This window comes from Hylaeus volcanicus, chromosome 3 (genome assembly GCF_026283585.1).
Source record: "Hylaeus volcanicus isolate JK05 chromosome 3, UHH_iyHylVolc1.0_haploid, whole genome shotgun sequence".
Lineage (NCBI taxonomy): Eukaryota > Metazoa > Arthropoda > Insecta > Hymenoptera > Colletidae > Hylaeus > Hylaeus volcanicus.
Window position 1 is genome coordinate 5,314,760 of NC_071978.1, and position 25,144 is coordinate 5,339,903.

The 25,144-nt window shown below is 42.6% G+C and overlaps 3 protein-coding genes across 3 annotated transcripts; all 3 read right to left on the bottom strand.

Annotated features, from left to right (window-relative positions):
- Positions 1 to 378: 378 nt before the first annotated feature.
- On the bottom strand, positions 379 to 4,603 carry LOC128873525 (uncharacterized). Its single transcript, XM_054117151.1, has 4 exons — positions 4,460 to 4,603; positions 3,980 to 4,152; positions 1,421 to 1,537; positions 379 to 505 (listed from the first exon to the last, which is right to left on the bottom strand). Exons 1-4 carry the CDS (start codon positions 4,601 to 4,603, stop codon positions 379 to 381), a joined length of 561 nt encoding a protein of 186 aa, XP_053973126.1.
- A 3,572-nt stretch (positions 4,604 to 8,175) lies between these two features.
- On the bottom strand, positions 8,176 to 15,119 carry LOC128873912 (uncharacterized). The gene is made up of 4 exons (XM_054117920.1): positions 14,776 to 15,119; positions 9,681 to 9,835; positions 8,765 to 8,872; positions 8,176 to 8,700 (listed from the first exon to the last, which is right to left on the bottom strand). Exons 1-4 carry the CDS (start codon positions 14,887 to 14,889, stop codon positions 8,592 to 8,594), a joined length of 486 nt encoding a protein of 161 aa, XP_053973895.1. The 5' UTR covers positions 14,890 to 15,119; the 3' UTR covers positions 8,176 to 8,591.
- A 1,834-nt stretch (positions 15,120 to 16,953) lies between these two features.
- LOC128873526 (uncharacterized) lies at positions 16,954 to 18,382 on the bottom strand (the record flags this gene model as incomplete). Its single annotated transcript, XM_054117152.1, has 3 exons — positions 16,954 to 17,358; positions 17,581 to 17,688; positions 18,168 to 18,382. Coding segments are annotated over 3 exons (468 nt in total), but the record flags the coding sequence as incomplete, so codon positions are not given.
- Between the last annotated feature and the right edge of the window lie 6,762 nt (positions 18,383 to 25,144).

A 25,144-nucleotide genomic window follows, 5' to 3' on the forward strand; every position in this document is an offset into this window, starting at 1 on the left:
TAAAGTCGCCTTGTTAGAGACTTTTAATACCGTCGACTAAAGAACTCGTTTGGCGCGATTTACTCGGCGGCTGGGCAAACAGTTGCGAGCAAGCGAGGTCCACCGCAGTTTACGCTTTCGTTGTAACAAATGTATCCGCGCGATGATCCCGCGCGCAACTTGGCAACGGTTGGCCGCGCGTTCCGCTGGACCAGAAGATTATGCGGGGTCGGGGGGTTGGTGAGGGGGTGGGGGCAGGTTGAAAGATCGCCAGAGTTCGGGCGAGCGGCCAGGAAAACTTCAACAACGTTTTCGTTTGAGGCGAGCAGCGGTCGACGCCGCACACGCATACGAATGCGTCGGGATTCCACGGGTCGGCTGGGTTCCTTTTGGCCAGCCTCAGAAGTCTACCTCGTAAATGGAGTGCTGGCAGGTCGGGTAGAGCTGTTCGCAATTCTCAGCAGTCCTGTGAGCGCGATCGTAGGCTCCGTCCGTCGCTCGCTCGAATCTTCCCTCCTTGGGCAGGCTGTTAGATGAAAAGCGAAATTCACGGTTATTGCTTCGAAAATTTGTTCGGTATCGACATCTATGTTGTAGTGTGAGTTAAAATAGGGGGGGAGGGGTTTAAGTCATCATTTCGATGATTTTTTTATTTTGCGAGAAGCAGAGCCTCTGTTCTATGGACCCTCGAAGAAACGAAGCAAGTCGAAGTTTAAGGTATTCTCTGTCTCGTTTTAGATCTCACTTCAAGTTCAAATGTTTTGCAGTTACCAATATTAGTTACTTCGATTTGTTTAATGTTTGATAAGCAATTGTTGAACACAATGGGGGGCTTGAATGATTCATTGAACACGAGTCTCTCACGCGTAATTTAATCGTTTCGGTTGAATAGCACATGTAATTGTTTACACGGTGATCAGCCAGACATATTAGTTTCACAGTCTCCACATTGACTAATTGCTCGAATTAGTTAATAGAGACTGCTTCGCTGTAGCATATCGTTCGTCATTCAAACAGCGAATACAGGTGTTATACTTGAGGCAGGTAGTATCGATCGTTCGTAGTCACTTATTGTTAGTAGGATTCAATAGAGACTAGCACAGGGAAATTTTTCTTTGCCAGTTGCAGAAGTTGTAGTATTTCAATTTATTTATTTAATTTGTAGCCTCGATTCTTCATAAAGTTGTAATATATTGTTACAAGAAGTCTAATGATTCACATTTCACAAAATGTATGTGCTCTTGCAAGGTATAAATAAATGTTTGAGGCTGAAAATTAGGTAGACCTCTTAGGGGATGTTATTCGTGTTTGTCTTTGATCAATGCGTCTATCTATCTATTTACCTATCGCGAATGCCTCTCCTCAACCCGAAACTTTTACGCCGGCCAATAAAATGCGAGTGGTCGCCAGGTTCTCGAACTATATCTAAAGAAATACTCACGTGAAGATCACGTGCAACAGCTCCTGAACGAGGGTCCCTTTGCCAACCTCCGAAGGATCTCTCTGGCCAGCCTCGCAGAGCGCCCTCATCACGCAGGCTTTCCCATCCAGACCAGTCCTGTCGATCAAAGTTTATTCAAACTAATCGATTTACATTTTACAGAATAAAAGAATAAAAGAAATCCATTTATTAAAGAAGATTTCCTAATATCGTTATTTCTACGATTTGCGAAAATTTCAGCACTGCACTAGAATATTAATAATTCGTCTATGATTGGCGTAAATCTATTAAAAAAAATTCAAGTGAAGTATTCAAATGTGCACCAAAAAGCACAAAAATATTCACTACATTATATCGTGTACTTAGTCCTAAGAAAAATCTCAAATACTCGTTCTATACCCTTGAGAAATGTCAAAATTGCCCCAGGATATTATTAATAACTACTATATCCTTGTACTAAATTACTAAAAAAAATGTATGCACCGTTCTTACAAGTGCGTTAATAAGCACAAAAAGTTTTATTCGGATTCGTCCTTTATTTTTTCCTAAAAAAAAAAAAGAAAAAAGAGAAGAAGAAAATGGAAGCACTTCAGGACAATTACCGCTCGACTTGAGGCGCAATCACATTTAACTTTAATCGCGGATGACGCGTGGAACACGCTGTTCGTCGCTGCATCCGACCCGGAAACTTTCGTAAAGGATCTCGAGGATCCTGGGGTTGACTACGTGACGGAAGAGATCGGCGTTTCCGGTGCGCGAAATAGAGCGACAAGAGTGTCTGCCGGGGTTCTTGAGCAGGGCGTGGAATGTCAATCGAGCCTTGTGACTCCGCGTGGATTGTTAATTAAATTCCCTCGCATGTGATAGGAGCCCGCAAAAATCTTGGCCAGAGGTGTCGTTAACTAGCCACAGCCTGCTCGAGCACGAATACTACGCTTTGAGGAAATTCTTTGGGCGGTTTAAAAAGAACTCCACTCGTAAACTGCGAAGGAGGTCGTTTCGTCCTGAATTTTTTATTCAAACAGTATTGACGATAGCTTTTTCCAATTTCGTGTGTTTATTTGTAGATATTCAGGAGACGTGTATTTTTTATTTCACGTATTGGAGTCTCTAGATAGGAGGCCCATTGACTTTTAAATAATTCCGCACATTATCCTCGACTTTATTTAAGATACCACGCGCCAGGACGTCTAACATGTACCTTGGGATCGTGATGTAAATACAAATCGCGTGGAGAAGGTCCTTCGGAAGAAAGGAAACGCTGTATACGGGGTGATCCACTTGTCACTCGATGCCTCAATAAACATTTCACGTTAATAAAAAATATCCATCCCGGTTGACGTTTCTCTTTAATAACAATTTTTTTCGGATCCTAGTTTCCCTCTTGATGTGAAATTTTTAAATTCCTTCAGTACGTATTCAACTAACTTTTTTTTTTCGATTTTCACCATATGTCACAATGAATACATAAGTAATTATTTAATTTCTATAGAAGATTTCTCTCTAGCCTAGAAGATACCAATCATTTTACAGCATTATTCTTTGTTTGCGAAATTCCTATAGAAAGAAAGCAGAATAACTTTTTCGGTATTGATAGATTCGTTCTTCCGTCACGTTTCGCTAAAACCTTTTGAAAGGTTCGGGATCACCCTGTATAATGCAGCGGAATCGAACCCGGCAGTCTTCCTGTTTCGTTATTCTCACACGTTTCGCATGAAAATTCCTGCGCCTGCCGCCCATTTGCATGTGCCAGCGGGAGGGAAAAAAAAGGAGCTCCATTTGCATGTTACACGGCACGCTTCGGGACCGAATGAAAGCGAGCTTTCGCGGGGCGAAAACAAAAAGCCGCGGGTAGGCGGCGGTGAAGAGGGGCAGGAGGGGGGGATGGGAAGGCCGGGGGGAAAAGAAATTGAAATTCTTCCGTCTTCTTTGCGGTTTGACACTCTATTTCCTACATAATTTGCGCCGCGAATAAGCGAAACACTGGAAGAAAGAGACGCTGGTGTTTCGTTCAGCATTTTACAGGAACTTTCAGGCTGCACGCAAAGATTTCTGCTAGAAAATTGAAAACGTCGCTTTTTCGTAACAATAGTGGCATTGATAAAGAAAACTATGTCAATTGGATCGAATTAAAATAATTAACGATGCCTGTTTAAAAATGAAAATTGTGAATTTTGTTTTTTGGGGGTTAGGACTTCTTAGTATCACATAATTAAATGTTAGTTCAATGGTAGATATCATGGAAAATGGTATTGTAGTACGATAGTTTGAATTTAGCGAATCAAGTAGTGCGAGTCAATAATAAATGAGTCCGGCATAAGTAATGCATGTATTCAATCGTTAACTATATCCAGAACGATTAGTGGCTATGGAAAAGAATAATGGTAACCCGTAAATGGGCAACACTTATTTTGAAACGAACAAACGAACTAAAAGTTGTATGAACTCAGTAGTAACTCGAGCTCGAAACCGCAAGACGAGGATGACAATGGAATCGCGTTTGAAATAGAGGAAAGGATAAGCTTTCAAGAGGATTTACGGACGAGTTGATCCACTTACGCTTGCAGAAAAGCTTCTATTTTCGGGAAGACGACGCTCCTGCTCTTGCGATCGAGTAATTTCGATATTTTGTCGTCGATCTTGCTCGGCAGCTCCCACGCCAAAGCGACAGTCATGCCCATCACCACGTCGTTTTCTCTGGCGTATGTTCCAACTGTCAGGCAACATACCAGCTGACAGAAACAGAAGACACTCGATACATCCTCAAGCGATTGACACTCCGTCAATGTTCACCGAATTTCTATCGAATTTCTATCGATAGAATCTGGCACCGAAACCGTGCTCGAATTAAACAACCTCGACGCGTTGACATTTTAAAGACGGGTAGGATTTGCGAAAGGCAAAAATTGTTTCGATTTAACAAGGACCAAAATTATTATATAAGTTACGCGAAGTAGGAAGTCATGTGCGATTTGGTGATGATAAAATTGAAAGATGTAGATGTATTAGCAGGACGGTGAGATTTAGCATGGTTTTTACCTGGACGTTGCTGCCTTCTGGGAAGATCAAGTACCTCTTGGGTCTCGATAGCGTCCTTGGCGTGTCGACAGGGTTCTGAGCCGCACAGATCATCAAGAAATCGAGGCACGCCAGGACTAAGGAGGCACGTCGGACACGCAGCATCCCTTCGACGTGGCCGCTTAATTATTCTCCACTGTCATGCATTCCGCTGACGTATCGAACGACGAATCAAAGATGGGCAATATTTTTATCCAGATAGAAAATTTGGAAAATCACTATAAATTCGACAATTGTTGATCTCTTGTTCGAATTATAGTCAGACCGTGAATTATAGAATGACAAATTTCAATTTAAAAGAAAATTCAATTATCTTTAATCGAATAAATTACAAGAGTAAATTCAAGTATACAATTTCAGTCGAATAAACACTACAAATTAATTCGACTGTGTTCGACCGAATAAACGTCACGAATAAATTGCTATACGTTCCATTCGTTATTCAGAATGAAACTTTCCCTGAAAATGTCTGAAACTTTTGAGGAGATGAGGAACAAGAATCCGTGATTTAAACGCCACTGGAATGCGATTTATACTAAAGCACTGGTCCCGCCCGAAGAAGGTAGAATAGTTCCCTGGCTGAGGTAACGGTAACGAGTTGTGTTTTTCCACGGGTCTACTCAGCCACGCGACGCCTCGACAATTCGTCCTGTAAACGAAACAGCTCAGCTTACCATCTCGACTGTTTCTCCTCGTCGCCACCTCAGCCGTCCATCGAACTCACTTTTTCGAATTTGTGGTGTCTACGAAGTCGAGCACCATCTTTCAGACGCTGTAGAAACGTGTTTACACAGACTGGGTAGAGCGTGTGCCGTTCTCGATGGAAAACTTTTCGACGACCGTTGGGTCGAGACTCTGATCTTCTGTGGTGCTGGATCCGGCGACTACGTGTACTCATTTATCATTGCTCTGAGGATTTCGTGCCTTTATGGCGTACGAAATATTTTTCATGAATTAATATGACTGCAAAGCGACGAAGAAGTTTTATATTGAATTTTATATTTTTGATTTGGGCCTTTCTTTATTTAATTATATAAAGATTAAGAGCATTAATAATAGTTTCGTTCAGACCCAGTGTAAAACTTACAATAAGTCATGCTCTCATGTAGCTACAAACGTCCTCTCGTCGGTACTCGTTGGCCAAGCGACGGCCACGAAATAGGAAAGATCGAGCGATTGCACTGCGATTTGCATAGCCAGCGACCTCCTTCTTGGAAACGAGCCCCGATGTCCCCGAAATCGTTCGAGTTTTCCGTCGAAACGATTCCCAATGCCGCAAAACTGACCGAATCCCTCTCCGCCATAGCGGACGCCCACTTTGGTGATTAGCCAAGTCTGCCCCCCCCCCCCCCCCCCCAAGAATTATATGTTTGCATGCGCCGCGCTCCTCCGCAACACTTGACGATTTAGCGAACAAAAGAACGTAGGGGGTGGATCGTAAATTGTCCATCAAGTTCGCAGCAAAAGAATCGTCCGCGGGTTAAATCGTCCGATAGTCCAGTTTCTGTCGGCAATTAAGGAACGCTGATTGGTGCGCGCCATTAAACTTCCTCGAGTTCAGTAAACTTTCTTTGGGCGTTAAAAATATACCTCTCCGAGCAAGTGGGTTGTTCGAAGAATACAAATATTCGATGGGAATTCGAGTAGGAACGTATTCGAGTCCGGAGTTGGATAGTTAGGCGAATAGTGCGTTTGATAATTTTGCCATATGCTTGTTTGGAGGAATAAGGAGCTCTTAACAAGAAACCTTCCTTATCGATAAGGTACAGTGCACTACAATACCAAAGGAGCCCTCTACCTTGCCGATTGGTCACTCTGTCTTGCTCACTGGAATTCTGCCTTACCAGTCAGGCACTCTATCTTACCAACCGTATACTCTAACTTATCGACTTCTCTCTATCCATTTAACTATTTTTAAAAAAACAGAAAAAAACACTATCAAAAAGGGAGGAAATCAGTTTCAGCACCTGTTCTCAAACTTCACTTTATTAAAAAAATTCATGAAACGTTCCCCTCAACCGTTAGGCTTTCCTCGTTGCAGAAACTGGATCGTGATGACCAATTGGAGCAGACTGCGGGTCGCTAGCTTAAAATTAAATGAACATCCCCTAAATGAACACACGACAGCGAAGCCCGTATTGAGCAAACGAAGCGCGCGGACGTTTCGCTCATTGTACATTTAAATGCTCGCTTATATTAATTCGCAGTGTCTTCGCTGGAACGTTGGCCAACCTTCTGGAAAAAATCCAGTTTGAGGGAAGACAGAGGGAACAAGAGAGAGAGAGAGAAAGAACACTTTTTCACCGGGCGACACTTATTTCCTCATTTCGCATCCCATAGCGGCGGAACGAGCGTCTGTTAATTGCATATGGGAGTTGCTGTACCCCCCTTCCTGTACAGTGTCTGGCAAGAAAACCGCAGAACATTCTAAATTAATGCTTTTCGTTAACGCGTTGCCACCGTGGATGCAATTATAACCGTTCTGTCGCGGAATGTGACTAGGGGAGGAGGGTGTCGCATCGCGTGGAAAATCCAGAGGGATAATGCGTGGGAAACGAAACGGTTTCAAGCTGCGGTGTTTGTATTGCTAAAAATTGGACAATTAAATTCTCAGACCCGGAAGGATCACCAGAGGTGTTCTGTTATCCAGGATTACGCGTTGGCGATCGAATACGAGACAAGGAATATTTATTTCTTCGTAGTTTTAGGATGCATTTTTAAGTCGTGCAATTATGAATGCAGTTATGAATTTTATATTGAACTTTATATTTCTTACTATCACTTTAAATAGTTAAAAGATTAAGGATATTGAAGGATCACTTCACAGGAATTATTATAATTGTCAGATTACAAAAGAATTTTACATTTCTATCTACGGTCTGTCTCAACAATAAAATTTTTATACTAAATTATAATATTAATACAATTATTGTGTAGGTTTCTAGATTATCCAGCAGGGAACTGATATTGAATGATGTAATGTTTATCGTACATGTTAGAAAACATTTCCGACTTCTCGAGTCAAAGGCACGTAAACATTGGTGGGAGCATGTTTGAAAGTCAGAGCGTGACGCTGTTTATAATTCTGTTATTGGCAATAAGAGTGGTAGGAGATATTCTAACGAATAGGGATCGTCGAAAAGGGTCTGACTACCTGAGTTAAATTATCGCAGCTTCAGTCGTCCGTAGAATTTCGGGTCGGTCACATATCGTTACGCGTCGTCTAACGATTATCGCTTTCGTCTTCTTCCGACTCGGGCGTGGCACGGAACTGTTCTTATTTATGAATTCGTGAGCCACATATCGGTCGCGACAGGCTTGACTACAGTGGCCTCATTCCTGTTTTCGTATTTTATTCACTCTGTAGTGCCAATAGTTGATTAATGGAGCAACGTGTCTCTAAATTAAAACGTGATTAGTTTTGGCTGGTTCAGTAACTTTCCGATTACCGTGGGACCTGTATTAGCGACATAGTGAAGTGAACTAATGATACAATGACCTGGATTAATTACACAATGAAATGGACTAGTGGTAGGCTGAAAATGGACCACTGGGACTGGAACCAGGCGCTGTTTGCAGTAGATTAGCGTAAGGTGTTAGAAGGCTCTACGACTGGTGAGTTTCAAATTTTTTAGTTTACGTCACGAAATATTTTGTATGTTTTAAATGAGCGCCATTGCATTTTACATCATGTTCGTTATGAAAGTTTATTCGTTACACGAATGTCTATTCTATGTCTCGATATGTAGTATTAGGTTGTCCAAAAAGTTTCTTTCGTTTTATTAGTAATTAATATATACACAATATTTCATGTTTCATGTTACATTACTGAATTGTGTACGATTCATTTCGCTTCATTACTGTTACAGCATCAATGTCTAAGAAATTAGATTGTCTATTTATATAAACACTGCCACAGAAAATAATTGAATAAAACTCACGAAAGAAACTTTTGGGACAACCTAATACTTGCTGGTGATGTAAAATATTCTACATTGCCACAAGGATGTGGCAATCTCCCTTATCGACTGGTAGATTTACATTACTCAAACAAGACTCGTTCGTTATTTCGCATCGCCGAGAATCCCCTGCTTTATTCGCTTATAAAACTATCAATTCCAATTAACTGTAGAGGGCAATTTGTGACGTGAACGTCGCAGTAAAGCAAATCCTTGGACACGTCGTCATTATTCGCGTAAGATCTGAAATTAGCTGCAGTTAACGAGATGCTTCTGCGATTAATATTAATAACCGAGCTGTGCTCACCCCATGAGTATCTTTAGTATCTTCGCTATGACTCCATCTCTCTGACTCGCGTACTCCATTGCCTCGCAGACGTTCTTCAGTAGACAGGACTTCCCGTCGAATCCGTGACTGAAATTATCAAATAAAGAGCAGGCTTTTATAGGTATTACAGACAGACTATATATGTATATAATTATTATATATAAAAATTTATTCTTCGGTTGTGTAGAGTAGTTGGATTTCCAATAAACTTATGATATAGGTACAGTAGGACCTTGGTTATAGGAGGAAAATGAGCAGGCTTTCGCAATAATTGAGAGAATGAGTCCAATTCTATGAGTAGGAGTTCTATGCAGCATAGTTTTTACATCTAACCTCACTTACTGCTTAGCAATGATCAAGGTTCTACCGTAGAACCATTCAGTACTTTCTCTACCCAATACAACAGTATTCAACTACAAACAATTACCATACTCCCAATTTCCACTCCTCAACAACCAAATGCTACCAAAATAAGAAATCTCAACGCTACAATACTCCAAAGCACGTACACCTTCCACCCCAAAAAGAATCTTTAAGAAACCTCCCTAAAGGTCCCAAACCAACCAGCCTACACAATTCCTCCACTCGTCCTCGCAAACCACGAATGATACAAGCAACAGTTCCTCGCAGAGATCAAGGAAACTCATCGGATGGGCATCTGGCGAAGTCGAAACGAGGAAGTGAGAGAAAGAATTGGAGAACTCCGGAAGCAGCCAGTGGTGCGGCATTGGCCGATCGGTAGTCGACGTCGGAAATCGTCTGTCGGCCAGAGATCCATCCCTTTCGGACCAATTCTCTCTCGCCCATCCCTCGGTCAATTTCCTAGACACCGTGGCTTCCATGCGGCCGGATGACCATCCCTGCATTATTCACGAGCTATTAAACTATTTATTACCTTTCGTACACGAGCTCCGCAGCCTCGTGCACGTCGACGATGGACCTGCCTACCCTGACAGATCCCGTCGGCAGCTCGAACGCCATCTTGAAGCCCGCAGCCTGGGCGAAGATCGGCGTGTTTGGTAGTATGGCGATCTTGTAGTTCACTCTGTACTGAAACCCACCAAGTTTTCGTTAATAGTTGCCGAGTGCTCGTTAAGGTGTACGAGAAGGATGGTTCCGGAAGGCGTGAGAGCGATTAGGCCAACTTCGTCGGAGATTAGGGGATCCCCCTGGCTATTTACGGACAGTGATCCAGGGAGGATGCGCGAACCAATGGATGTATTATGAAGGACGTGTCGCAGGAATTAGGAGACGCTTTTGTTTTAGGCTGTGTTGGCGGGAGGATGCGGGATGTGGGAATTTGAAAATGGTAGCTGTGGAGGGATACGTGTATTTTTTAGGAGACTTCGGGTAGTTTATTAATTTATTTCTGTTTGGTGCAAGTTGGAGGTAGAGATGTCGGTCTTTTAGAGATTATGGAGTCTTGGTGGAATTAGGAAACATTCTTGTTTTAGGCTGTGTTGGCGGGAGGATGCAGGATGTGGGAATTTGAAAATGGTAGCTGTGGAGGGATACGTGTATTTTTTAGCAGATTTTGGGCGGTTTACTAGTTTGTTACTGTTTGATGCAAGTTGGAAGTGACAGTTTGGTCTTTTAGGTATTATGGAGATAGTCTCGGTGAAATTAGGAAATACTTTTGTTTTAGGTTGTGTTAGGTAAAGCTTTTTAATTTTTTAAAGCATTTCGAAATCTAGTGGTTTATTACTGTATTACTGTTTAGTACAAAGTGTATCACATAGAAGTCAATATTAGGCTCACGGAGCACAGTCATCCTGGTCCATTCCAAATTCCACAGGGAAATCCTCGAACACTTACATAAATAAGGAAGCCTTGAGAACCACTGTTCCAAAGGAACGCAGAGACGCAGTATCGTAAGAATTATGCGGATCCCGCGAAAAAAAATAAGGGAAGAACGGCTCAAAGGCTTTGTTTTCATTCCCATTTCGGCCAAGGAAGGTGGAGTCTGAGAGGGATGTTCGTCTGATAAACGACTTGCCAGATCCAGGTGACACCCGAGCCCCAAGCCAGCAGCCTTGTGCTCGCTTAAAGCCATACCTGCGCGATACACAGCTTAACTGAAAACTCTGCGTAACGCTTGCCCCGTTACATCGTTTCCTAGCCGTTCCTTCCAGAAGAAGCCTTTCTTCGTTGTACGAAACGATGGACGTAGATTGGATCCTGGTCGTCATCCTCGATTCGCAATTGAAATTTTCGGTTGAGGTTCCGAACCTCTGGCAGCTTCCTGGGCGTGGTTATTCCTATACACGTTCTCGTTTTCGACCTCCTGTTTTACTTGGACTATTCGATATTGGAAACGATTCGTGGCCACGAGCAGTGGTTTTTGGGGAGGGGAACGCCGCATTGGGGTAGTTTCGAAGCGGTCAGTGTCTCCCTGTTCTGTTGTCGTTTCTGGACACGAAACATCCGACAGAATCGTTTATATGCAGAGTGGACGTGGTATTTTCCGATGATGAGTCGTCAGGAATTGTCTGGAATTGTTTGGAATTGCCATGGAATTTGTCTGCGTGGATACGATTCGCGAGAAATTGAATCTGGTCGAGTTGGAATTCGGAATAGTTAATTTTGGGACGTGCGTGTCGTCGTAGTTGGAAAAATAATCGAAATTCTTTGCTCATACATTTAAGGTGATAGTCAGAACTTTGTTGAAGATTATTAACGATTAGCAAAAATTGTTGTGTGCCACAAAAAGAAGGAAACGGCTGAGATGGTAGAATCCGCGGGAGAATCGCGGAACAAGTGCAGAATGTGGGTTGCGGGTGAAGCCTGCGTGAAAAGGGGGTCATTGTCGACATGCAAATGAAATAAAAAAATGCACGCGACACAATGTACAAAACAGAGGGAAGCTCTGCTCGCTGGCTTTAAGAATGTCCCCGAAAGATTGAACCGAAGTGTATCGCGGCGAGGCATCCCCGCAATTTATCATCGTTCCTTTTTCGACAGTCCTGAATGCATTCATACATCCCTCGCGGAGGGTTATGCAACGCGGGAGGACGCTCCGCGATATTTTTATTATTCTTGGGACCTCTGAATTGGAAATCCGTCGTGAAGTTTTTGCGTCGTTCGCCCTCGACGCTGGGAGGGATTAACCAGGAAAATAACAGATGCGTACCGCGAAGAAATAATGCATTTTAAATGTAGGTATAAAGAAGATTACGAGGAGGGATCCTTTTTGTGGTAAAAGATAATGTTCAGAATGGATTTACCGCTCTTCGGTATAAAAATATGGTTATACATTTCGTGTACCCATTTCACGAATATTCCATACATTCCAATACCGTTTTCACAGATTCTACACACAGAAAATTAAGTTTATTATTTGATATTGACGCGCAAGTATGCAGTATGTAATTCATAATTACCATTTTGTTTTAAAGAGTTCTCAAGGTTAAATTAACACTAGGTTAACAAACGGACATTTAACGATTTCGAATTTTACAAGATTTTACAGAAACTGTTTACATTTTTCGTCAACCACTTGCGTTGGCTTGTATCCATACAGAGAGAATACATTCAATGAATTCGTATGAACATGTTTGGCAAAGGACAATGCGAAACCTGTTTCCCTGTTATGCGCGGGTAAATCGAATAATCCTTCACGGTTGTGTGTGGAATAATTAGGAGGGTAATTCGGGGATTTCGGGTCTGCGGGGCTAGACTACCCTTTGTCTCTGGACGCCAAGTTGGGTTTAGACCAAGGAAAACTCTGGGCGGACTGGTCAGTTTCACAAATATCGTTAGTACGTTCGCATACCTATTCACGGGAGGATCGTTTTGCATGTATGGTAAACAAACCACACGCGACATTAACGGAGTTTGGGAGCCAGAATCAATTACTTCGGAAAAGGGGACCGTTTAAACAAAAATGCGGAAGGGTATTTAGATTTGAGAAAATTCTTGTAACACGATGAAGTATGTATGAATGTATACACAAAATAGGAAGTTGAGATATTCTTAGTTTATTCTTAGTTTATTATGTCTTGCAACCACGTATTATTCTTGCCAAAGTATAAATTCGTACGCACACAACATTTGAAATAGATACGTCCAATAGTTTTCCGGAGCAAAAAAATGTCCACCCATAAATTTTATCGTCACAGTACACCATCCGTTGCAACCACATATTATTTCAACAGAAAGCCATCTATCCTATCTAGAAAAATTCCCCCAAGCTTGCCGAAGTATAAATCAACGCACAAAAGTCTAGAAAATTCGAAACACGTTTGTCCAACAACTCCCCTCAGAAAATCGACAACACCCATACATCTTGAAACGTTTCCCAGTTAGTAGGTGATAATCTTTCGAGGCATGCAATCTCGCGTGAAGACAAATGTCCCCATCACGGTAAGAATAGATCACCTTCGTTTTTCAAAGATTATCGCGCGGGGATACGCGACGTGACGTGCGAGCTCTCTTTCGCTCTTCGTTATTCCGCGGAGCGTATCGCGGCACGGCTGGTCGTATCGATTCACCAGGCTGATCTGAAATTCAGCGGCTGTCTCGTACATCAGGATAGGCCGCCTAGCGCGCATGCAACCGGTCGTATCGTCGATACTCGCTGGTGCACTTGCTCGTAAGTGCACTGGATCATCGCGAGTCGCGTAATTCTTCCGGTGCGCGTACCAGGGACCGGAAGTGCAGCCTACCGCCATCGGGCGGCCCCAGCTGGCGCCCGTCCACCCCCCGAAAATCGTAAACAGTTAGTGAGCGTCAAACTCTGGGCTACTCGAAAATTTCACGCTCGACTCGATTTTAGCAGTACGAACAATTTTACTTGCGAACTCCACCTGTCTATAACAATTATGTTTTATGGACGTTTATTATGGATTTTGAAAATGCACGCAGTATGCAATAATATAAAAAAGTATTGAAAGTAAAGTTCATGTTATAATAAATTCCTATTTATCGATATCACTAATCCAAACATTTGAATACGGTACTCTGATATTAGAACTCGTAATATCGTCGAGTATATCATTTTATTTTTAATTTGAAAATCATATTTCGATAAATATTACCGATTTCGATACTCGTTCGAAAATTCCACTGCAATGCGGTAGAAAAATATGTTTGCCCGTCTTTTTCATTTTGTTCTCGTATTATTGAAGACTACTCCGGGCGGGAAGGCGGATAATGCGAATTCGAGGTGCGCGATACGTCTCGGGGTCTCAGGTCGATCGACGAGTTACGACATGGAGACTTGATCGTGCATTACAGAGTGGCCTCGATCCACTCACGCCCCCGCACCGAGGGAGGAGCGCCTTTTAAGGCGAAAATACGGGCCAACGATCGGTTTACATTAGTCGCAGTCCCCTGTACTGTATGGTACATAAATTTTCGCTTCGCAGGCTGCAGCATCGCGCAAGACGTGGCCCATAAACAGACGCGATAGCGTAAAGGGTACGGTTTTCGATGTCGGGCTAATTTCGACGCGGATCATGCGGAAGTTCCTACAGTCGTTGAATCGCGAGTCCGCGAACCGTTCTACCAAACATTCACAATGAATGTTACATTTCCTTTCGTGGTGCAATTGATCGAGTACAGTTGATGGAGTTGTTCAATAGGAAAGGCTTAATTTAGACTTTTAGAGCACCTTGTAGATTTAAAATAATTGCAATGAGTATAAAATTTCTTTGTTCTTTTGCTAATGAATTTGATACAACTATTCAATGAAAAGGGATTGTTCGGTGCACTTTATGTATTTATATTTCACTTTTCAATTCTCGTCTGACATTTCGACATACACTTTATTATTTGTAGAATTCCTATCTTGTTGAACAACAATTTTTCTTTGAAATATTTTAAATCACTATTTTTATGAAAACGACTATTATAAATTTGTACAAAAAAAAAATTACATCACACAAAACATAAAGTGCACCGAATAGCAAAAGTCACAGAAGAAGAATTCACGACGATTCGTTCCTAGTTTGATTAGGAGTTAACAGAATTTGGCAGGCTTCGATACTCACGAAAAAGGAACTGCCCTTCTTGAACGCCAGAGATCTAGTGGCTCTAGCAGCGGTCACGAGCTCCCCCGAGCTAACGAGGCCGAGACAGAGCAAGCTCCAGAACAACAGTCGCATAATCAGCGATTGCTAGGCCCCAGGCCAAGATCTTGCGATGTCGCCCACGTGATGCTCGCTGCGGCTCGTGCAAACCGACTTGACCCGCGAAAACGTCTTCCTTCGGTGGCATCGAGTCGTTTAGAGTGACAACGTTGCCCTCGGATATCGATAACGGTTGTCCCCACTATTTGCCAAATTTTTCGTTCCACTTCCAACATCCTGTCATCGACACGTTCCTCCTTTTCTAAATTTATTATGTAACTCGTACCGAAAAGTGTAACTCTGCTTATTCATGCTGTAATTAGCACGAATAAGCTTCATCATTGTATTTTTCATAATTACTAGGAAGAATGTTTATTTCGAAAGTATTACGGTCTCATAAATATGAAACGATCCATCAATCAGATCTAAACCAAATATTTTCTGACACTATTCCCCTAAATCATCAAACTATTAGTTCGACCTAAATACACGCTTCAAAGCCAGGACTGAAAGGCCGGGTGGCATTAGCCAGCAACGATTCAACAATTAATATTATTCATTCGCAAAAACGGGACACATTGTTAGTCTCTGTCTCGAACGTCAGACACGTTGAATTTCCACCTGAAAAGCACCGGACTTAACAGTACTCCTTTGTCTGAAATATGGAACATGCCAGTAGCTCTCGCACGAAGACTGAGTTTCTCTCGGTAAACTCCCAAACTGCCTGCAACACTAAACGATTCCTCTCCCTCTCCGTTTTACGACCGAGAATCCCTTGTCTAGAGTGTCGGACGAGTCAGTACACCCAGCACCCTGGGAGTGATTTGTCTATTGATACAGGAGAGTACTGCGAGAAGGGACTGGCCGAATGCTCTGTCAAACATTGTGGACACGACGTAATGGAACAAACATGGCACAACACTGTTGATATGGACTGGTGTTCCCCAAAGTTTTTTCGCTGGGTGGTTCAATTTGCTTTCGGTCTGACCCGGTATATGGGATAAGCAATTGAACTCATAGAAATGTCGATAACGAGTGTAGTTTAAGTAGGTAACGTAGGACATTATCGACAAATCCTTTGATCATTTAGGGATCTACGTTGCCGATGCTTACCGATTGAATGCGCTACGTTATCGACAGACTAAGCTACATTATCGATAGAATCCACATCATAATCTTCAGCATTTGAAGGTTTATTTCAAACTCAGGAATCCTCTGAATTAAAAATGAGGAAATTATTAATTTTTTTTTGAAAATGAAATTAAAGCTTAAAGAAATCCGTCTTAGGTTCTTTTTAATGTACGTGCACGGTTTTGGATTTTAAAAGGCAGTTTCGTGGGCCACAGCCATAACGTTGTAACTATGACTTATCGAATAAGGGAGTTCATTAAACTTGACGAAACGCACTTAGCGTCACTTTGCTCGCAGGGAGAAATTGACGGGAGAAAATGGACGAAATAACTCCCAGGAGTCAGAGAGACTGACTTGTCACTCGGCAATTGGTCCTTTTGCAGTTAACTACCTTCGATTAAAGTGACTTCGTTCAACTATTAAACCGACTCGCGCCACGGTTGCGTTACGGGCCCGCGTCGAATGGCGCCCATGCACTCGAAACGACCGTAAAACTGCAGTTTAATAATCAATTATTTTCCACCCTTCCAATCCCATCGTTTACTGCCTCGTCTTAGGAGCGTATTTATGAGTCTAATCTTGGAGCTCGATAAAATACCAGCACTCTTGTACCCGCCTCCTTCATCGATACTGTTACAACCATCGGACAGTTACTGTAAAAAGGGAATTAAACAAGTTTGAACCATTTTTTTCAAACGAATTTATTCGTCATTTGCGATTTTAATTCAATTTTTAGGTGGTGATATTATGAGACTAGGGATTTTGTTTACAGCTTTTGAAAAAGATTCAATTGTTTAACCGATTTTCAAAATGTTGGTACTTTGGGGTGGTTTGAATTATTTTTTAGCGAGGCAGGATGAATATTGCGGTGGATTCAGTCAGTCGAAAATTTATTGTATCGAGGAGTGACTCGGTTTACAGTAATTTTTGATAAATAATTCGAGAATCTTCGATTTCAAAGAAATTCAAACATTTGCATTCGTTTAGTAAAAAGCTTGCAAGGGGATATCAAGAAGCGAGTCTTTTTTCGCCATGGCAGGGGCGTATATAGGATTTGACGCGAGCTTAACAGCGTGAAACATAAGGTAGAGAGAGATTTATTCCGGTGTAAAGGAAGAGTGACGTAAGGCGAGGGAGAACCGTGTAACTGGGTCGTGAAAGAAAATGTGGAGAAAACGGAATAAACCACGGAACGGAGAAACCTAATAGTGAAAGATGCCGCATCTTAATTAATAAACGGTGGAAATTCGATCTAAAATTCCTAGGCCAGCGGGACACGCCGAATAAATCATAGAACAGTTTCCGTGTCTTCTTCCTATCGCGCTGGCCTTCAAGTATCCCTCGTCCATCATCGAAGAATCTTCGTTATCTGGTCTGGAATCAGATGACGCAATTTACAAAATAAAAACATCCAGTGTCATCCATCGATTCATTAAATTATTTTTGATTTTTGAGCAATTATTGAACAATTTAAGTCTCGAGAGAACTTTGTGATGTTTTTTTTTTTTATTCGAACAACGAAGAAATACGGTGAAATAAGTAAACTTAAAGAATATAGGGTTCCCTAATAGTAAAAAAAGAAGTGAACGATCTTACGTTAGAAGTAGATGCAACAATTCCCCAACCAGCCCTTCGTCCTTCATTGGCGTGGCGGCAGCCTCGCAAATGTCCTTCATTAAGCAACTCCTTCCGTCGATGTTTCTCCTGAAAATCACCGGTTAGCGATAACAATCATGACATCATACGCTTGGATCGTGAATATTAAACGACACGCCGGTATAATAACATTATAGCGTCACACGTTGACGCAACCACGCTAAATCGTTCTCGCACTAAACGGAGTTATCCGTTTAATCGAAACAATAGAAAACCTTGCGTCGTACAATCTGGGGAAAAATTGTACCTCATAAACGATCGAATGATACACAAATTCATATATCGTGTTTGTCAATTATTCGTCGATCCTTCGTCGAATAATTAATTACCGAATGTTCGTTAATTATTCGTCAACCTAAATTACATTTATGAATATCCAAATGTCCCGATCTCCGAGCTACACGCGTTGGCAAACACGGAATCCCTGCAGGTGAAATTAATCAATTCGCGATGACGCTAATTTTGCATACTAATAATCGCCTTGGCAGAGCGCGGTATAGTAATTCCCTGGTAGTGGAATCGTTCACCTGTCGAGTTCACGTTTCAGAATATCGTAGATAGGCGTTCTCTCGCTCCAGCTCGGGCTTCGGCGTCGGCGTCGTCGTTGCGAGTCTTGGAAGAGGTTCGTGAAGAAGGTCGCGTTGTCTGGCAACGCGTATTGGAATTGTAAGTTCTGACCGTAAACTAGGACCTTTCCAGACAGATGCACGGGAACAGCAACACCCACAATCAGCTTGATGAGCGTGCAAAAAATATTAATTCAATTTTATAATATCAATTTTAGGCTACACAAATGCTTGAACGAATTTAATTAGTTCTATGTGTAATTTTTATTTTCATTATTGGCAGGAGATATAATTTTTTTTTCTAATCTTGGTATTAGAAATATGTACTTCAAACTGATCAGTTCTTAATATTTCCAAATTTATTATTCTAAAAAATTACTTACGTCGAATTGCCATTTAAATTCCTTTGCTATTGTATAACGTATGAACATGAAAAGTACGTATCAGACACGTCGTATAAGAATGCATAAAGGATTTTATACCTGTTTATGGCACACGAGATCCCAGAGTAAATCTTAAGGAAAGGGGTTAATTTGAAGTAGTAGAAGGTTTTTATCCAAGGAACCCTTGTGGAGTAAGTTGCAATAGTCGCAGAAATTGGCATCGGTTGGGAGATTTTCGAGAGCGATCGACGAATGGGGAAGGTCGATGCCTAAAGGGAGAAACAAACGAGCCGGGGCTAGGCAGTTTCAGCCACTTTCAGCTCGTTCATTTTCATACGCGATGGAGCAATTTGTCCGTGACGGAGCTCATCCGTCGGTTGAAAGGGAGTACGGGCCAAAAAATTCATCACCGAAAGTACGTAAGCGTGTAAAACAGCCGGGAGAATAAAAGCCCGGCGTAATCTCGCTTTCTTTGGAACGGCGGAGGCGGATAGTCGGGAAGTTTGACGAAGACGTTTCTGTTTTTCTCGGCATCTGCAACCCTGGGATGAGCGAACAGGCGTCAAAGAAACTGGGGGCGAAAAAGAGCGACGCGAAGGAAAGCAATAATGCTCATGACTCCTTCGCTCTGTCGATGAAAGAACGCCTTGAAGTACGGACGGAACGAATTGAAGACATCGTTGGGTTAACGAGAAAAATGGTGGACTCGATTGAGCACAAATTTTTCAAACAATGATCATGCCACATATTTCATCGATGCTGGACACCTTCAGAAATTCAATATTAACCGAAGAAGAACAGTATTCGGTCATCTGAATAATACAATTAGAGAATACACGAGTATCACATCGTCTACGTACTTGTAATATCAAAAAAGTGAAAATATTTTTTTGGAATATTTATTTATTTTTCACAATTGAGTCCCATTGCAGGGATATTAAAATTTAATGTTTCGAATTTATATTCGTTAAATTGATACACGCAAACAGTACACTATACTGAAAATGTCTCAATTAAGGATATCGAAGGGATAGGTCGATAGACAACGTGAAACCGATTTAATCATCGAAATAAAACAGTAAAATGTTACATGAATCCCTCATCGAATGTTCTGGGAGTCGCTTACTTTTGTTGATTAAGAGATCGTCCGATATTAAATGTAGCTTGTTGTTGGCAGCCTTTTAAATGAAGAAAGCAATTGCACAGAAGGAGATCCACCGAGGGGAGGGAGTTCCTTCCCCGCGATTTCGCGGAATTGTTAACGTTGGAACTTTTGCTGGTGTAAAGAATTCGAGCAACGCGAGAGGGTAGGAAAAAACTCGCGAAAGAACTGGATTCAGAGTTTTCCCTCTTTCCCGGGGATTTGCTTCATCTTTGAACCGTGGCTGAAGGAGGATAAACGCGCTTGGACGTAATGAAATGAAAAGACTGGGGGGGGGGGAAATGGAATCAAACGAACAGTGAAAATGGCCCTGGTTCGCGTTCACCTGGGGAGAGAAATCGTGTTTATCCATGATTCTGCATCGTATTTACGCGCCCCGAGGCGAGGGGGAAATAAAAATATAGCGCCTCGCTGAATGCGAGTAGACTCGACGACGACGTTTGACGACGATTTGCGTCACTCCCCTATTAAATTGCTGTGACACTTTTTCCAGAAAAGAATCAACAGAAGATTTCGTCCAAGTTTTGGGCAAAATTTTCACGAAGCTAGCTTTTTCACGATGCTTTTTATCACACGTACATGTACCTAAAAAATTTGTTCATAGTTTCCAAAATTCATACAAACAATGTGTGAAAGGAGAATTGTGGACTGCGATTCCTTTAATCGCAATTAATTGCCAAAGATGACTTCATCTTGAAACTTTTATCTGACGCGCTCTCCAAACAAATTTACAAATTAACAAGACCAATATTTACAAAGTTTATTTACGAAATTCGACGATAACAAATTAATATTTTGCGCTACGAGATAAAATTGCCGCAGGATTAAGAGTAAACCAAGACCAAACAGGGTCGAGGCGACGAAAACGAAGCGAAAAAGTAAGCAAGCAAAGGAAGTATTCGACGCGTACGGGTCGATGCGCACACAGAAGCGCCCGAGTGCGTCGTTACGATTTGTCGAGCGGCGGAGGGCCTAAAAAATCGACTACGTCTGATCCACGCGGTTCCGACGTCGGGGGAGTGTTTGATCATCAGATTTCCTAAACGACGGGGCGACGACGAAAGGCAAATATTTCGATGCTCGTCTCGAGGAGGCCTGGGAGTACAGACGACGAAATAAAATTCACCGGTTTCTGGGTCAGTGTGTGTCTAAACACGCGGAGCTGCACTGCGTCAAAAGCGCATCTTCAAAGTGAGAAGGAATAAGAAGAATGGCTCGCTGAAGAGACCTGCAAAGAAGTGCCGACGACTTTCAATTACTTCCATGTCTTCAGCGAGCACGTGTTGGACTGTAGCCGGCACGGGTTCTCGTCGGAAGGACAATTAAAAGTTTGAGCGCGCGTCAAGTCGCTTTTGTACCATGGACGTTGGGCAAACTTAAAGTGCTGGACCAGACTGAACTCGGATGAATTGTGGACGCGAGAGGTTTACTTAACTCGGGAAACCTGTTCAACGCAAAATTGCCCCCCGTCCCGCCCACTACCCCGAAAAATTAGTCCTTTGGGGATACACGCGACGCGAGATAAGCCGAGGCCGATTCGACTTCGATGGAGACTTATTGTTCGTTGCATGTCGTTGTTTATATTTCGTTTTTACTCTTGCGTCCGTTCAAGCGATTGGCAGTGTCTCGTAAAGAGGTTGGAAATTTTGAGCAGTTGGTAGTAAGAGTTGGTTATTGGTAAAATGATTTGAACGTCTAGAAATAGGCTCTTTAACCATTCAGCTGTGATTGACGAGTACACTCGTCACGGAGAAAATGCAATATTTTGTGTCATGATGTGTGTATACTCGTCATGCGTCAAATTTAGTTGCTATTGGTTATTTAAGAGTATGGTTCTGAAATCATTCGAGAATTAGTTGTGTCAGATTAACGCAGGGTGACTACGTCTTCCTGTAGCACCACTATTTGGTGATTAACCAACAAATAGACATCCCTCCTATCATTCCTTCACAGAAACCCGCTTTCAATCATTCCTCTCGAAAAAACCCACGAAATCGTTCAAAATTCTCGGAAGACCAGAGACAGTTTCGCCAATCTTCATTTTCGCCTCGAAACAGGCCACCAGAATTCTATATCGATTCGATATCCCCCCCCTCTGGGTTACTTTAAAACTGGGAGTCACCGTTCGTTACCAAGGGGGGGGAGGCGCGAGTAATTGAGAGAGACCAGGCCAGCGGCAGAAGCCAAGGCAAACAGTCCATCAGCACGCTTCGCCCCGGCTGTGGAAGAGTGAAAACTACAGAAAGAGTTTCCCGATTTAATTAGAAAATTTGAGAGGAGACCGTAGATAAGGCTCCAGTTAATTATCAGCCGCGGATAGGCGGGTGGGGTGAGGCCTGGAAGACGTTTCTCACGATTTGAAGTTCTTCCCTGCTCCGACCAATCAGGACGAACCCGATTCCGAGTCCTGAACCCTTAGACTTGACGTTGAACGTCAGAGGTTCTGTCTTTGAGCACCGATTTACTCCTGGTTGACGAGTATAGGACATCGTGGAAAAGAAAACAACCAGAGTGTTCGTCCTTTTTTACTTTCTCAAGAGATCCTTGGAGTTCTGTTGAAAAGTCTCGTGGTTTATTCATGGGTGCAATGCGTGGAACCTAGTTGAAGGCAAGGATAAAAGTTTATACAAACTTGGGCTGTGTCTGAATTTTTTGTCCAAGTTTTGGGCATTTTTGTATCTTAAACAGGTCCATTTAAAAGGTATTTGTGTCAGTTTGAACACTTATCGTATAGATAAATGATAGTCAAATGGCGTCTGAAGCACCCTGGTGGCGTCACAGATAGCGTCACAAACAAACCAATAGCGTCACAGAGGTTCTTGTGGCGCCAGCAGTCCATGTGCTCGCCGTGCGATCATTATGAAACGATTTAAAATATATACAAAGTATTTTAGTACCTGCTTTTGAAACCCTAAGATAATAGTACAACGAGGCCTCATTCATTTTTTGCTTAAACGTAAATAAATACCTTGAAATTGCCACCGAAAGGATAAACAAGAGGAGGAGGATACAGTTGCCTTTTGTCTCGGAGTTGGTTGTTTGCGCTTTCCGCAATCCATCCCATCCCAAGGATGCTCAGCAGAGGCAGCGTCCATCCCACTTTCATCTAAACAAACACAACGCTGTTTACATCCCTAAAATTGCGACTTCCAAATAAGTATTCTCTATGAAATACCTTTACTGCATCCATGACAAAAGACCACAAATAAAATAAAAGACCACAGAAGAAATAGCACCCTGTCAACCCGCCTGAAACACCATTCACCTATTCAGCCTATTCTCCTGACGTCTATCTTCGCGGAACTATCAAGCTCAACGAAGAAGGTTGCCGAAATCGTCGGTAAAAATTTGGAAACACGCGTTACCCAGCTGGAGGATGAAATCTGCGAGGCAATTTTGTCCTCTCCGCGCGGGCACAAAGGTACGCAAGACAACGCCAAACTAGCAACTCGGAGTCTGTCGTCCCGAGGCTGCTCGAACTTCCAGTTTCTCGACGAAATTAACGTGCCATCCGCCAACTCGCGGCGTAGTTACACCGGAGGCTTTCGCGACTACTGTGCACCGCGACGATTCACCGAGGACACACCTGTCTAACCGGTGTTTATCGATGATCAGACACCTGGTCCTGTAACGAAGAAAGACAACAAGGTTGTTTGCCCATTTGGTCATCGAACTGGTCCTGCCTTGGGCGTGTCGGTTAGAGCAGTCTTCATAATCACAGTTACGTGGAAGTTGTCAAGTGAACGTCTAACTCTCTCCGCGACTAGGTGGGCGACAACTTCTGAATAAGTGGCGGTGCGCGGGCCAAGTTTCGGGAACATGGAGATCGCAGCTTGAAACTTGCCGCCTCTGGGACGACAAAGGGACTGAAATGCATATGTAAACAGCCGGATAGCGCGGCCAGGGTGCGAGGATTTTTCAGAAACGGAATGTTGGCGGGTGAATGCACTTCTCGAGAGCTGGATTTTAGGGCGTTGATGTTGATACCTCGGGGGTTGAGGTTTGGCATTGAAATGTTGAGGATGCAGGATTACGACGGAGCTCAAGTTGCGGAGTTAAGTCGTTTAGTGCTGGTGGCTTTCTTAGCGTTTTAGTATCTTATAGTGGAGGATAGTTGTGGTTAGAATAAGACTCTGGTATTTGAGGATGTAAGGAGGTAGAGACTTAACAGATGTCTTTTCAGGGTATAAGGAGGATTAGATGAAGTATGAATTGAGCAGGGGCTGAAATAATTAGCAACCATAAGGCGATGATAGTTTCATGTAAAATTTATAGTTGGAGACAGCTGTATGAAGGAGTGCTCTGTTAGGAAAATTCCTGTTGATGAGGCTAGTCGATAACACAGACATAAATTAGGTCTGGGTTAAATCGATAAGGCAGGATATTTTGTTGGTAGTGGAGAACATTTCGTCGATTCATTCTTCGATCAGTTAGGGCTGTGCACTGCCGATTCCTATCGATATACATTACCAACGGAGTACTCTATTTTACGTTAGGTGGATAGTGATCTATCAGGCTCGATTGTTAGGTATTTGAGGATTGCTATTGCAATGTACAAGATTTGGGACCACAAAGAAACCTGTTTACGTATTATCCTCCATTATTCTAATCGCGAGGTTTACCAATTGAAAGTTCCACGCTCATAGCATACAAATGTTTCTATTTTACATATTACAAATTTGCGATATCATTCCTATTATCGGGAACACGAGAAGGTAGCAGGCTAAAATTTCCAGGATCCCTGATCGCCGTAGCGATTTCAACGAGCCCGGCTAGAACGTGAACACGAAAATGCAAAAAAAACCGTCCTCAAAAAAAAAAAAAGGAAAACAAACAAACGAGAACCAAACGGACGATGCGAAGTGGAAACGAAATCGCAAACAGAGGAAACCTGATTGAAAATCGTGACAAACCGTCGCGCGAACGATCAAAAGTGAACGTATAGCGTGACAAAAAGTTCAATGGTCTTATATCGCGTTTGCCGGCATTTTACGACGAGCTTCGACAGCGGAATTTACTTAAGACTTTTCCGTGTCTCGTCCGCGAAAGTGGAACGGGACACGGCGCGGGCGGTTCGATCACTGAGCTAAAATCGTGTCGACTTATGGCTGGATCCGGAGGATATCACAAAAGGCGTCTGGTCCCATCGATCGACTCAATTGGACGCTGAATGGAACTACGGCGTCCACTAGCGATGACATTGATAAAAGACACTCGCGAAACGACCCTGGGTTTGGGTACTTTTGTGGTAGAGCTAATTCGTATTCAAAAGGGTGTAATTTCCTTCAATTTTTCACCTTCTGATGGTATTTTAACCCATTCAGTGCCAGGCACATTGAGAGCTTCTTGTCTTGGACGCCAAGATTTAATACAGATGCGTAATCTAGATTATT